This window comes from Penicillium manginii, assembly GCF_028828005.1.
Source record: "Penicillium manginii strain IBT 31320 chromosome Unknown utg000001l:1.0-3466041.0:1.0-3467806.0, whole genome shotgun sequence".
Taxonomy (NCBI): Eukaryota; Fungi; Ascomycota; class Eurotiomycetes; order Eurotiales; family Aspergillaceae; genus Penicillium; species Penicillium manginii.
In genome coordinates, this window is record NW_026643102.1 from 3,272,189 (window position 1) to 3,284,458 (window position 12,270).

The 12,270-nt window shown below is 50.9% G+C and overlaps 6 protein-coding genes across 6 annotated transcripts; 2 read left to right on the forward strand and 4 right to left on the reverse strand.

Moving 5' to 3' along the window:
• Positions 1-60: 60 nt before the first annotated feature.
• On the reverse strand, positions 61-975 carry N7533_001211 (transcription elongation factor DST1; the record flags this gene model as incomplete). Its single annotated transcript, XM_057097861.1, has 1 exon — positions 61-975. The coding sequence occupies one exon, from the start codon at positions 973-975 to the stop codon at positions 61-63; it is 915 nt and encodes a 304-aa protein (XP_056966354.1).
• An 855-nt stretch (positions 976-1,830) lies between these two features.
• On the reverse strand, positions 1,831-3,094 carry N7533_001212 (LysM peptidoglycan-binding domain-containing protein; the record flags this gene model as incomplete). The annotated part of the gene is made up of 3 exons (XM_057097862.1): positions 1,831-2,466; positions 2,594-2,938; positions 3,023-3,094. The coding sequence occupies 3 exons, from the start codon at positions 3,092-3,094 to the stop codon at positions 1,831-1,833; spliced, it is 1,053 nt and encodes a 350-aa protein (XP_056966355.1).
• Positions 3,095-4,133: 1,039 nt separating this feature from the next.
• Positions 4,134-5,407, reverse strand: N7533_001213 (GTPase-activating protein RNA1; the record flags this gene model as incomplete). Its single annotated transcript, XM_057097863.1, has 2 exons — positions 4,134-5,227; positions 5,266-5,407. 2 exons carry the CDS (start codon positions 5,405-5,407, stop codon positions 4,134-4,136), a joined length of 1,236 nt encoding a protein of 411 aa, XP_056966356.1.
• Positions 5,408-5,771: 364 nt separating this feature from the next.
• N7533_001214 (copper metallochaperone COX17) lies at positions 5,772-6,210 on the forward strand (the record flags this gene model as incomplete). The annotated part of the gene is made up of 3 exons (XM_057097864.1): positions 5,772-5,885; positions 5,946-6,005; positions 6,070-6,210. The coding sequence occupies 3 exons, from the start codon at positions 5,772-5,774 to the stop codon at positions 6,208-6,210; spliced, it is 315 nt and encodes a 104-aa protein (XP_056966357.1).
• A 374-nt stretch (positions 6,211-6,584) lies between these two features.
• On the reverse strand, positions 6,585-8,503 carry N7533_001215 (dolichyl-P-Glc:Man(9)GlcNAc(2)-PP-dolichol alpha-1,3-glucosyltransferase ALG6; the record flags this gene model as incomplete). The annotated part of the gene is made up of 3 exons (XM_057097865.1): positions 6,585-7,968; positions 8,036-8,198; positions 8,266-8,503. The coding sequence occupies 3 exons, from the start codon at positions 8,501-8,503 to the stop codon at positions 6,585-6,587; spliced, it is 1,785 nt and encodes a 594-aa protein (XP_056966358.1).
• Positions 8,504-9,524: 1,021 nt separating this feature from the next.
• On the forward strand, positions 9,525-11,038 carry N7533_001216 (putative nucleolin protein Nsr1; the record flags this gene model as incomplete). The annotated part of the gene is made up of 2 exons (XM_057097866.1): positions 9,525-10,058; positions 10,121-11,038. The coding sequence occupies 2 exons, from the start codon at positions 9,525-9,527 to the stop codon at positions 11,036-11,038; spliced, it is 1,452 nt and encodes a 483-aa protein (XP_056966359.1).
• Positions 11,039-12,270: the final 1,232 nt, after the last annotated feature.

Here is a 12,270-nt window from a genome sequence, read left to right on the forward strand (position 1 = left end):
CCGCGCTACCACGTTTCAATTTTGATCCGTAGATCACATCAAAGTCACAACCTCGATCTCTCACTGCTTCCAGGACTTGCCGCAATTCAAGCACGTGCAGAACAGAGTCATCGGTTCATCAGCGGCGCGAGTCTGAGCCTCGGTGTAGGTGACCTTTCGCTGGCCGCACTTGCCGCACTGCAAGCTGGTACTGATCGACTTCTCGCCCTGAGCAACCATGGCATTGTTCATATTTACCTTTTTGATCTTCTCATCTGCCTCACGTTGCGCATCAGAGCGCAGCTCATCGGATGTCATGCGAATGAAATAATCGGGCTTGATATCGCCGTCGAGGACGCGCTTCCGCAGACTGACATTTGTCTTGTTTTTCAGGTTCTGGAACAGACTGCGCATCTTCGTGCGGTATGCCTCCTTGGTATCCGGTCCAAGAGCATCATATGCAGCGCCCTCCACAGCGATAGCCTTTTTCAAAACGTCCTTAGGCGACTCAGTCGAGCCCAGACACAAACCATCATACATAAGACCAATGCAGCTGTCGCGGACCCTGCTCGTGGTCACGTTGGTGTCCACCTTGTCCGCCTTCCATGTGCGCTTGTCTGGTGGAACGGACAGCTTCGATGCCTTATCGGTCGGGGTAGACCCCGCGGGTGTGGATGCGCCGGTGCTGCCGTTTTGAGCTGGACGGGGAGAACTGGAGGCTCGACCAGCTGCTGATCCGCCGGCTTGCTTTTGCTTGTTGACTTCGGTGCGCCATTTCGAAACGATCTCGCTGGCCAGTCGCGCGACTTCGGGTGTCTTTGATGTCTTGAGCTTGTTGACTATGATACCGATGCGAGTCGATCGTAGGAGGTTTTCTGATGCGCGCACTCCTGTTTGCAGTTCCTTCAGCATGCCGATCACTACGGAGGTTGGCTCCTCCGCTGCGGCCGCCTTGGTTAAGGCCTTGGCCTTGGTCTCGATTTCTTTGGCATCCATGGCCACGGGTTGGTGGGGGTTAGAGGGAGTAGATCAATCCGAGTTGAGAAACCGAGCGGTTGGTTGGGGGTGGTTTCGTTTTGCGTTGTAGTCTGTACCAAAACCAAGGTTAGCAGGTTGCGCATTGATGGTTGCAAAAAAAAAATATGGTCGCGGTGTCCCCCGGAGAACCGGTGCATATGAAAGCCAAGGAATAGGAGACTCGTGCTCAAACGGCCATCACAAAGCAGGTATACTGCTCTAGATGGTGCCTGGGCATAGTTTTCTTTGCCTTGTTTCCCCGTGAGTTACAAGCCAGCCAGATCCTGAATCGCACGTGGTCACTCCGAAACACCGAATATTCCCCTCTGACAGCGACGAGAAGGTTGCCGGTTAACGTAAAGACAATGCGCCGTCTCAAATGCATCTTGCGACCGGCATGACGCGGTATATGGGGGGATGGTGGTGTAGAATGGGAGGGTCGGTAACTTACTCCAGGGCCACAGTCAATAGCGACTCAAGGACTGTAAGAGAGAAGGAAGTCGAGAGAAGGAGAGAGAGTTGAAAGGGAAGAGTTGGAGGGTGAAGGCAGAGTGAGGCCAACATGGAAAGTCGGCAGAAGCTGCGAAGCTCCGAGGTGAATGCCAAGACGTGATTGCCCGATTCGGACATCTCACTGGAAGTATACATGGGGAATATAATAACTACACAATAACTACAATTACAGCTACAGCTGTTTTATATTTTATGAAAGATATGTGCTGTGTTTGTTCTGGAAGTCATAAAGCACTGAAACGTGATCATATAAAATAAAATACGAGAAATTTGATAATCATCTGTCCAGTCTCATCAACACCATAAATGATACACTACCCCCTAAGCAGCATGCCCGCACCTAACAGACCCAAACTCCGTCGGCCAACTGAACGAATCGCCACCTGCATTATCACGCTGACATTTTTCGTCATGGGAATCCCTGTAGTCCGAGTAGGCCATTCCGTTGAAAGATCCACAGTGTGCATCGCTAAAAATTTGACAGTCTCCCTTGGGAACCCACCAGGATTGGGGCTCCGTCAGGCCTGAATTGTAACAACTTTGCGACGTGCCCTCCCTCGCCTTGAATAGGCGACAAGAAGTCTTACCCGAGGCCATATCGGAATTGTCACCCGATTGAAGGTCCACGCACTCAGACCAGTCGCTTGTGTATCCCTCTACAATGATATAGTCGCCGTTCTCAGGGAGACAGTGCTTGCCCACGTAGATGGTTATACTCCACGTTTGCTCCGGGAGTTTAGATGTAGTGGTTGTAGTCTGTGGTTCCTTCTTTCTTGTCGTTGTTGTTACCGCCATAGTTGTGATAATGGTAGTGGTAGTGGTCGTGGCTCTCTTCTTTGTCGTTGTTGTCGTTGTAGTTGTACTCTTTGCCTTGTCCACGCAGTTCTGAATACAATCATGGCTAGCCTTGCATTTTTTCCGGGAAATAGCCTGGCATTCACCAGTCGTACCTATACACTGTCAAGAAAAGCGTCAGTAAGAAGGTCAACTCGAAACCTAAACTCGAAACCTCAACACAGAACAGACTGGGAGGTAGATATACAATGACAAAGAAAGAGGGAAAAAAAGAAAGGATAAAACGCACGCATTCATCCTTCGATGGACACGGGTTCAAGCTCGCGATATCATCTATATTATCAGGTCTTGGAGTTCCAATAACCTGCGGACCGCACTTAGCATTCGGAAGCGAAACTGGCATCGGAATAGCCCCAGGCCCGAGACATATGAAATCTCCCTGCTTAATATGTTTGCAGCCTTTCCAGAGCCAGGTCTTTTTGTTGTAGTTTTCTATATCATCCACTGTAATACCCTTGGCTTCGGCGATCCTTGTACAGTTGCTGCTGTCAAGTGCTTGGACAACGTAGGTAGAGCAAATGCCAGTGATGGCATCTAGTTGATAAGATACGCCACGGGCGTAGAGGGCTATGGACTATCGTAAAAGGTGATATGCTTAGTACTTAGCTCGATTGAAAGCCTGGTTATTCTGTTAGAGATGGTAGCAAGCAGGACATACGTTGTTTCCTTCAAAGGGTTCGGTTGTGACAGCAGCAACAGAAGCCAAGAAAAAAATGAGCAACAGGCCCATCGTGAGCAGAGTTTTACGATGAAACCCCATTTTGAGCCTAGAGTCCGGATTTCGAGCCCGAATTGATTATACCTAGGTACCTGCAAGTCTAAGTCGGAGTATGCCTCCTTTAAAAGACAAGTTCAGGACGTCCCGAATACCCGGAAAGAGACAGTATACTACCGGGGGGGGGGGGGGGGCTTGACTTAATCAATGCCAGCCCTGGAGCCCAAGGTAGTCAAAGATGATATAAACAGAACAGAATACTATTAGTTAAATTGTAGTAGATTGTGCTTTCCCACCTTTTTTTTAGAATGCATGCTCAGGTGATGATTGGATAGGACACGACTGCCATTTAAGCCGCCTCGACAAAGAATGGAATGGCGGTCGACTTGAAACGTATGACTAGGCCGAAAAGGTTCCCCAATAGCTGTAGTATACTTTCTTCGCTTTGGATGAATTCTCACTACAGTTACTGCAAATGGGGCTCAAAAAGGCTTTCGCCCCCGCTTCTGCTTTGGGTGTCCAGTCTTTCTTCTTTCGGGGATAGACTCGGCTGTGGCAACTCGCCTCCCGCTATCAGACGGGTGTTCCTGCTGGTCCGCTGGATCAACAAGAGATTACTTGGAACTAGACAGTATATGTATAATCGTGTATGGAAATTGTGTGATTAGGCAAGAGATGGCCGTCTGGTGGACCAGTTGTATTCACATCTATGCGAGCAAATCCTTTTTTGTATCCTCCTAAGAAAACCAGAGCTCGAGATGGCTATGCATGTGTCAGGGATGAAAAAGAAAGGGATTATGTGCAGTCGTCATCGTAAAAGTCAACAGGGTATATGAAGATAGGGGAAATTTTTCTGATGATGTAGCGTCGGTATCGTCAGTCGGGGTGCTCATGAGCTGCGCGGGAAGACTGGAGACAGATTGTTCTCCATGGTCAAGGGTTCGCGCGGGTCGGGCTGCCTGCATGACTAGTGCGAGAGGCGGTTTGATTCCAGGATCCGTCAATAAACGATATGCTGGAACCGAGGTAGAAGAGACCAGGTGGAATAGTTGATCTACAGGCCAGTCTTGCCCAGGGCATCGGCGAGATCATCGACAGCCTTCTCAATCTTCTGGGCGTTTGCCTCAGCACGCTCAGCATCCTTGATGTCCTTCTCGGTCTTGGGCTTCTCCTCCTCCTCCTCCTCCTCCTCCTCCTCCTCCTCCTCGCCGTTGTCGCTCTCCTCATCAGACTCCTCCTCTTCAAGCTCATCAAGCTCATCAACACCCCAGCTATCCTCATCGTCCTCATCGGTACCGTGCTCCTCCTGACGGGCCTCCAGGAGTTCGCGAATGACGGTGATGTTCTCATCATCCTCAGAGAAGATATTTCCATTCAGCTCAACGCGACGCAGACTCGGGAGTGCAGTCTTGGCAGCAAAAGCAAGCTCCTTCACAAAGTCGGCCTTGACCTCATTGTACTGCAGGCGAAGGATCTGAATGTTTTGGTTCTTGTTGGCAGCCAAAGCCTTAGCAACCTTGACACCACCACGGGCAGAGAGCAGGCAGTCACCAACGCCCAGCTCGCGCAGGGAAGGCCAGCCAGCCAAAACATCAGCCAGAGCGGTCGAACCCATGACGGTAAAGGTGTTATCCTGCAGGTCCAGGACCTCCAGGGCGCTGGCGTGACGGAGACCGTTCTGAAGTAGCTGCGAGATACCCTCCTGGCGAATACCGTTCTGAGTCATCTTGACGGACTTCATGCCAGTAGCGTGCTTCTCATAGGCGCGAGCCCAGGCCTCCATACTGCCGTTCTCGAGACGGTTACGTCCGCAGACGATGCTCTCCAGCTGGGCAACCACCTTGCCCTCCTTGCGAGCCTCCTCCTTGCGCTCAGCGAGCTTGCTCAGGGCATCGGCGACCAAGGTACCGGCGGCGGGACCGAGACCGTTGTTGTTCAGGATCAGGTGGCGAAGTGGGGTGTGGCGGGACAGGAAATCGACGAGGGGGGCCTGAGTGTTGAGACCGAAGGCATTGTCGGATAGGTTGACGGTGTGTACGGACGGAATCTCAAGGAGGGCATCAAGGAGGGACTTCAGGGCCGGGGGGGGATCTCGGACAGGAGTCGCGAGGTGAAGATATCGGCAAGATCGGCGTGTTCGAGGCTCTTCTGGGTGGCGATGACAGCGGCAAGACGCTCGGAGGCACCGACACCGAGGGTGTTACCGCCTAGGCGAATCTCGGTGTAATCGGTGCTCTCAACAAGAGGCTTGATGTGTGCCTCAATGTCTTCAGCAGTGTCAAGCTTCAGGCTTTTGCCATCGAGCGAGAAGACCTTAGGAGGGGCCATGGCGGGGTAGTGATTCAGGGGGGGAAGAGCGGATCGAATGAGAGATTGAAAAGAAATAAGAATTGAGACGGGGCTCCAATAAATCAGAGGAATCCTACTCGTAAAAGAGACCAAACCCAGAAAAAGGAGAAAATTGGGGGAGGCAGAGGGGTGATGGAGGGGGGGCAACAAGGAAGATTGGATTGTTTGGCCGATAACAAAAAAAGTTGCTACAGTATACGGGATGTACCAACTGTGCAGTTATTAATAATGCCGATGTCCCCGATATTCCGATCAGTCAATACTTAATCCCTCATCTCTCACCACTATACACTTCTCCCTTCTCCCTCGACTTTCAGTACTATTTACAACACCTTCCTTCAAGATGTCGTGGCTTTTTGGATCTTCCAGCGGTAAGTCTAACCCGCCTACACAACCCCAATCTGCAGTCATCGCGGACCTGGCGCATTTCAAGGACTATCAGTCGCAATGCGCAAGGGTCAGGAATCTACCAATTGCAGTGAAATGAAGTCAATCGCTAATATATCTGCTAATAGAGAAAGCTACCCCCGCCCCTGCAGAGACCCAGACGAAGCCGGCCCAGACCGACAAGCCCAAGGTACGGCGGCTTACCAATATTCGCGTCCGCAAATAATAACTGACCCTGTCGTGTACATCTACAGCCCTGCTGCGTCTGCAAGGATGAGAAGACCGCCCGCGATGACTGCATGCTCTTTTCCAAATCCGATGATCCCGCCAAGGAGTGCCAGTCTACCATCGACCAGTACAAGACCTGCATGGCCGGCTTTGGTTTCAAGGTCTAGACGGGTCTGAAGCAATGGACCTCGATCTGTACCATATCATGTACACTTTATCATAGCATCTTGGGCATGGAGTTTCGTTTTTGTTTCTTTCTTTTAAGTCTGTGTATGTGTATAATATACTGCATCTAGAAATGCTCCTTCTTATACCAGGATTGACGATGGGTGATGGCCATCACCAAATCTCATCTGTACGAATAGAATCTCATCTCTATTGACACTCTGCACTAGATCTGAACTTGAAATCGAAGCAAAGAAAGTATTAAATATTGCTACACTGTTAGCAGTACATTTTGTTCCTCCTTATCCCTGGTACTGTCAATCACTTATATTGGGTATCACTGAAAAGCGCAAAAGCCTGACCACACAACATCCCATCACTGCTTTTTCTTCCGGTTCTCATCTTCGGTAACTTGAAGATCAATCTGGCGACACTGGGTAATCAGCTTCCACATGCACCAGAGATAGGCGAGCCCGAAACCACCTGCTCCAATGAGAGCATTGAGGACGACCCAAAGGTCTGGCTTGCCGGCAGGCGTGGGCACAAATGCCTCAAGGACATGCCAGCCAACCATCGCAAAGTAGAATGCAAAATGAATGAGCTTGGTCAAGATGTGCAGCTCGAATTGCGGATTCGGGTCGTCCAGTGACTCACGGCTGCGGTAAGTCTCCAGACAGACTGGCGGCAGACCCATCAGGTAGGCCCACAGGAGGGTCATGACGATATACGGTACACGAAGCTCTTCGCGCTTAAGCAGTGGATACATAGTCCACGAGCCAAGGACATTAGCCCATCCAACCCAGGCGCGATTCTCTTTGTTCAGCCCGCCGTCTCCAGCGAGGGACAGAGTCATGGGGAGAAGGGGGAGGAGGACGCTTTTCTCGTGTACTTGGAAAGAGAACAGGAAGAAGCCCCAGGAAACACAGGACAAGGCGGGGAGGATAAGAGATGCTCGCGGATGGCGGAAGATGATGCCACAAGGAATAGCGATCGAAGCCAGAGTGGCACCGAGAGAAGCTCGCTGGAGTAGGGATACATCGAAATGGTGGAGCTTGTAGAATGTGTGAATAGCACACCAGGCGTTGGCAACCTTATCCTCAAAAATTCCACGGGAGAAGGGGAGCACCCGGTGAATAGTCTGCGTCAACTGGAAGAGAACTGCATATGCCACGGTGTTCTTGTCGAGTGAGATAGGGAATGCTTGCAAGAGGGGAGGTTGCGGTGATGTGGCAAACAATGCTCGGGCTTCGGGGTTTGTCGCAGCAACCAGGAGTGGTGCAAAAAGCAAAGTAAAAGCGGCGAGAGTGATGATCGCGATGTTGATGAGTCGGAGGATGCGGATCCGCGGGAAGATGCAGACGCCCAGCAGATAGGCAAACATGACGGGTGCATAATAGAGTGCCATCTGCTTGAATCCCAGGGCACCAACAAAGAACAGACAGGCCCAGAGCATGCGACCTGCAAGAATGGCATCCAAACTTGCGACCATCAGCCCCAACATGACGGTATTGTACTGGAAGTGACCATGGTCGATGAGAATGGTTGCCGGCTGCAGAAGGATCGCAACGAGGGCAATTGAGGCGGACCATGCATGCACACCCTGCATGCGGGTATAGCGGCGAAGGAAGTTCACGATGGCTGGGATATAGATAAGGTACTCTGAGGCAATGACGGTGGCACGCATGAAGACCTTCAAATGCGGGTCCTCGAAGCCGCGGGATTTGTCCAATGCAAACCAAGCGGGCTCAACGATGGAGCCACTGATATAGTTAGCAGTGATTCACCATTAGATAAGAAGCATTGAGATGAATCAATTGAAAGACGTACATTTTACCCAGGAGCCAGCTATGGTATGCAGTCAATGGGGGATAGTCGAGACCCCAGTATTGCAGATCGTAGAGATACCACCTGGCCATTGGCAGATGGGTGGTGATCTCCATCCAATGTCTCTGGGCCTCGAAGTCACCATGCATCGGGGGGACCTGGAAGCCTGAATGAATGTTAGATATCATCGTGCTTTTCTTGGCAGGGTACCAAAGGCGATTGATTGCACACACCTGAGTATCCCCATAAACCGACAGCCCACCGGAAGAGACCGACGGCCATGAGTGTTAGAGGCAGGATCAGCCATTGTGAGACACCCGCGCGTGCAGCCCATAGAAACGAGACGAGAGGAAATGCTGGAGTCTGTTTGCCATCTCCGATATCCAATATCAAGTTGTTGTTGGATCCCGGCGCGCTGGGAACTTTTCTCTTTTTCCGCGGGCGATGGGAGGAAGGGGTAGAAGGAGCCATTGTGTGAGAGACCAGGAAGCAGGTCAGATCTGTTCCATTGACGAGGGGAAAATGCCGAAAGGAGGCGGTAAGTGCGGCGTACCTGTCCTATACCATAGTATGCCACGGGGTAGTTAATAGGACGGCAACATGGGAAGCGGACCGCGGAGTGCGGAGTGGAGGGCGGAGAGAAGAATATCCGGCAATTCAGCCGTTTGCCAGTTTCACCGCCTGTACCGTAGGGTAAAAGCGGTGAGTAGGCCTGAATAGGAAGGTATCCACTGAAGTCTCCACTGCGTGCCTTAGTGTGCCTTGGCGTGCCTGGTTCTAGCCTTATCCGGCAGGCGGAAGACTGTTCTGCCAGCCTCCAGATTTTTTTGGCAGATTTTTTTTTTCGGGGCCTTCTTATCAGAGCTCATCCCAGCTGCTCCGAACTTTTTTTTTTCTTTCTTCTTCATCCTCTTCACATCCTTTCTCTTTCCCCTCCAGTCTACACTTTCCCGTGTTGACTATTCATATATCTCGAGGCATCATCCAAGCTTCATAAGTACATATTCCCCCTTCCCTTCCCCCCTAACTGACGCTGCTGCGTGGGCCGTACTTCCAAAAAAAGTACTTCAACAGACACTTTAGTGGGCTTTTTCACATCGAGGGCTGTGGGCTTGAATTACTGCACGTTTCTGTGGGCTCTGTGGGACTTTTCCTCCGTGGGTTTCATAAGGCATTGCTGCTTTTTGCCGGTCTCTGTGGGCTTCATCTCTTGTCACGTTGCGGTTGCTTTTTTTTCGTGGGTCTCTACCAGCTGTGATCGGATCACTCCTGGCAAATTCTATTCCTGAGGGTTATCACTGTTCCTGTTCCACATCACAAGAAAGAAAAATCACGGGTTATCCTTGAGGGCTTGTTGGCTGTGCCGCACAAGAAGGAAAAAAGAAAAACTCAACTCGATCTTATCAAACCACCGTCTGCAAACGTGGGATGTGAAGGAATACTTCAGGCTTACGACACATTGCTAACATTCTACCTATTTATTAGAATCAAAATGTCCAAGACCAAGGTTTCCACCAAGGCTGACAAGGTCGTCAAGGCCAAGGACGCTGGTGTCACCAAGACCGTCACCAAGAAGGTCGTCGCCAAGGAGGACAAGTCCAAGAAGAACAAGAAGGAGCCTACTCCCTCTTCCTCTTCCGAGTCTGAGTCTGAGTCCGAGGCCTCTTCCTCCAGCTCTGAGTCTGAGGAGGAGAAGCCCGCTCCCAAGAAGGCTGCCAAGAAGGAGACCAAGAAGCCCGCCAAGAAGGAGGAGTCTTCCTCTGAGTCTTCCTCCGACGAGGAGATGAAGGATGGTTCCAGCTCCTCCGAGAGCGAGTCCGAGGATGAGAAGCCCGCTCCCAAGAAGGCCGAGAAGAAGGTTGAGAAGAAGGTTGTCGAGAAGAAGGCTGAGTCTTCCGACTCTGACTCCTCTGACTCCTCTGACTCCGAGTCTGAGGATGAGAAGCCCGCCGCCAAGAAGGCCGAGTCCTCCGACTCTGACTCCTCCGACTCTGAGTCTGAGGAGGCTTCCAAGGATGAGAAGAAGGTATGTGCTTACACACATCCTATCACCGCTGAATATCCATTCTAATTACTTTTTTACTATAGGACTCTTCCGACTCCGACTCCGACTCCTCCGACTCCTCCGACTCTGACAGCGAGGAGGAGGCCAAGCCCTCCAAGAAGCGCAAGGCTGATGAGGAGCCCGTCGCTGCCGCTAAGAAGACCAAGACTGAGGATGCCCCCGAGGGTGCCTCCGCCAACCTGTTCGTCGGCAACCTGTCCTGGAACGTCGATGAGGCCTGGCTCCAGCAGGAGTTCGGCGAGTTCGGTGAGCTCGCTGGCTGCCGTGTCGTGACCGACCGTGACTCTGGCCGCTCCCGCGGTTTCGGTTACGTCGAGTTCACCAACGCTGCCGATGCCGCCAAGGCTATGGCCGCTAAGAAGGGTGCCGATATCGATGGCCGCCCCGTCAACCTCGACTACGCCGTCGCCCGCGACAACAAGCCCCAGGGCGAGCGCACCCAGAACCGTGCCCGCTCCTTCGGTGACTCCACCAGCCCCGCCTCCGACACTCTCTTCGTTGGCAACCTTCCCTTCAGCGCTTCCGAGGATGCTCTCCGTGACTCCTTCGGTGAGCACGGTGGTATCCTCGGCATCCGCCTGCCCACTGACCCCGAGTCCGGCCGCCCCAAGGGTTTCGGTTACGTCCAGTACTCCTCCGTTGAGGAGGCCCAGGCTGCTCACAGTGCCATGAACGGCTTCGAGCTTGAGGGCCGTGCTCTGCGTCTCGACTTCAGCACTCCCCGCCCTGCCAACGGTGGTGGCGGTGGTGGCTTCGGTGGCCGTGGAGGTGGTGGTGGCTTCGGTGGCCGTGGTGGTGGCCGTGGTGGTGGTCGCGGTGGCTTCGGCGGCCGTGGTGGTGGTCGTGGAGGTGGTGGTGGTGGCTTCGGTGGCCGCGGTGGTGGCCTCAACAAGGGCAAGGGATCCATCCCTGAGTTCAAGGGTACCAAGATCTCCTTCTAAGAAGGTTGCATTTGCTCTCTGCCATTGATCTACCAAGATTGATTTGCTACTTTTATTACTGACCACAATATCCCCTTTCAATGCGTGTAATGGAGCCTCGGGAGGCCCTGGGTATTTCTTTTTCAAAAAGTTTCTTGTTTTATGTCTCGATAGCTGCATGATAGGTCGAACTGTAATTTCATATGATTCATTCAATATTCAATATTTACTCAGTATTTCATAGTCTGATGCTTCCAAGGTTGCGCATAGTTGTACTCCCGTAGATACGATGGCTCTCATATACGGTCACGTTAGAGATACAGCCAAGCGTGGGTAGAAAAGTAACGTGACTTTGCTCCACCATAGGTAGAAAATTTCTACCCATGCTGACTATCTAATTGCAGCGTGGGTAGAAAATGTCTACCTATGCCTTTCTTAATAAGCAATGAAATTAGCGTAGTTTGATTTTATTTAGCCCACAACCCCTATCTTTTTTAATCAAGCCACATTTTTCTCTTTCCTTGAAGTAAAAACCAGAACTGTGTCATCTCTCCACTATCGACAATTCCGATCGCCGAGCCTATCCAAGTCCCTTCCTTCACAATCCTCTATCCGAGATGTAACTTGAGCACAGTATAAGTGGGAGTGTAATGTTATACAGTAAGACTCTATAGACCATTTTTTTCGATGAGGTACCTTGGTATATTACAGGAGCGTACTATAAGAATAACTAAAGATATACTCAAAAGATGAGGTTCATACGAGAGAGATGAAAAGAAGAGATGGGGATGGGAGAGAGTTACATAAAGCATAGAGAGAGATGTCGAGCGGGTATATACATTGAGGTATCCTTTGTTTACATTCACTCGTACCTTCTATCTCCAAGGCTTCATTCAGGTTTAGTGAATAGAACGAGCAATTAAACTACTTCCTATAGCCCGTATTTATCAAGTACATATGAATACTATATGTTTTTCATATGTTATAGAAGTAAAAAAAAAATAAGTGCCGTATAGAGTGACAATTAAAACTTGGGCTATACTTCACAACCAATAGAAGCTCGTTAACTAGACCCACCATGGGTAGAAATCGCGGAATAATAATTGACCGAAGGTGGGTCAAAAGTCACGTTATTTTTTTACTCAACGCTTGGCTGAATTCCGGTCACGTTACTTACCAAAGGTACTTACATAAGGTACTCCACCCTCACCCCGCACTGGCACTTTCTTATTACTAGTATTCCTAGTAGTTAT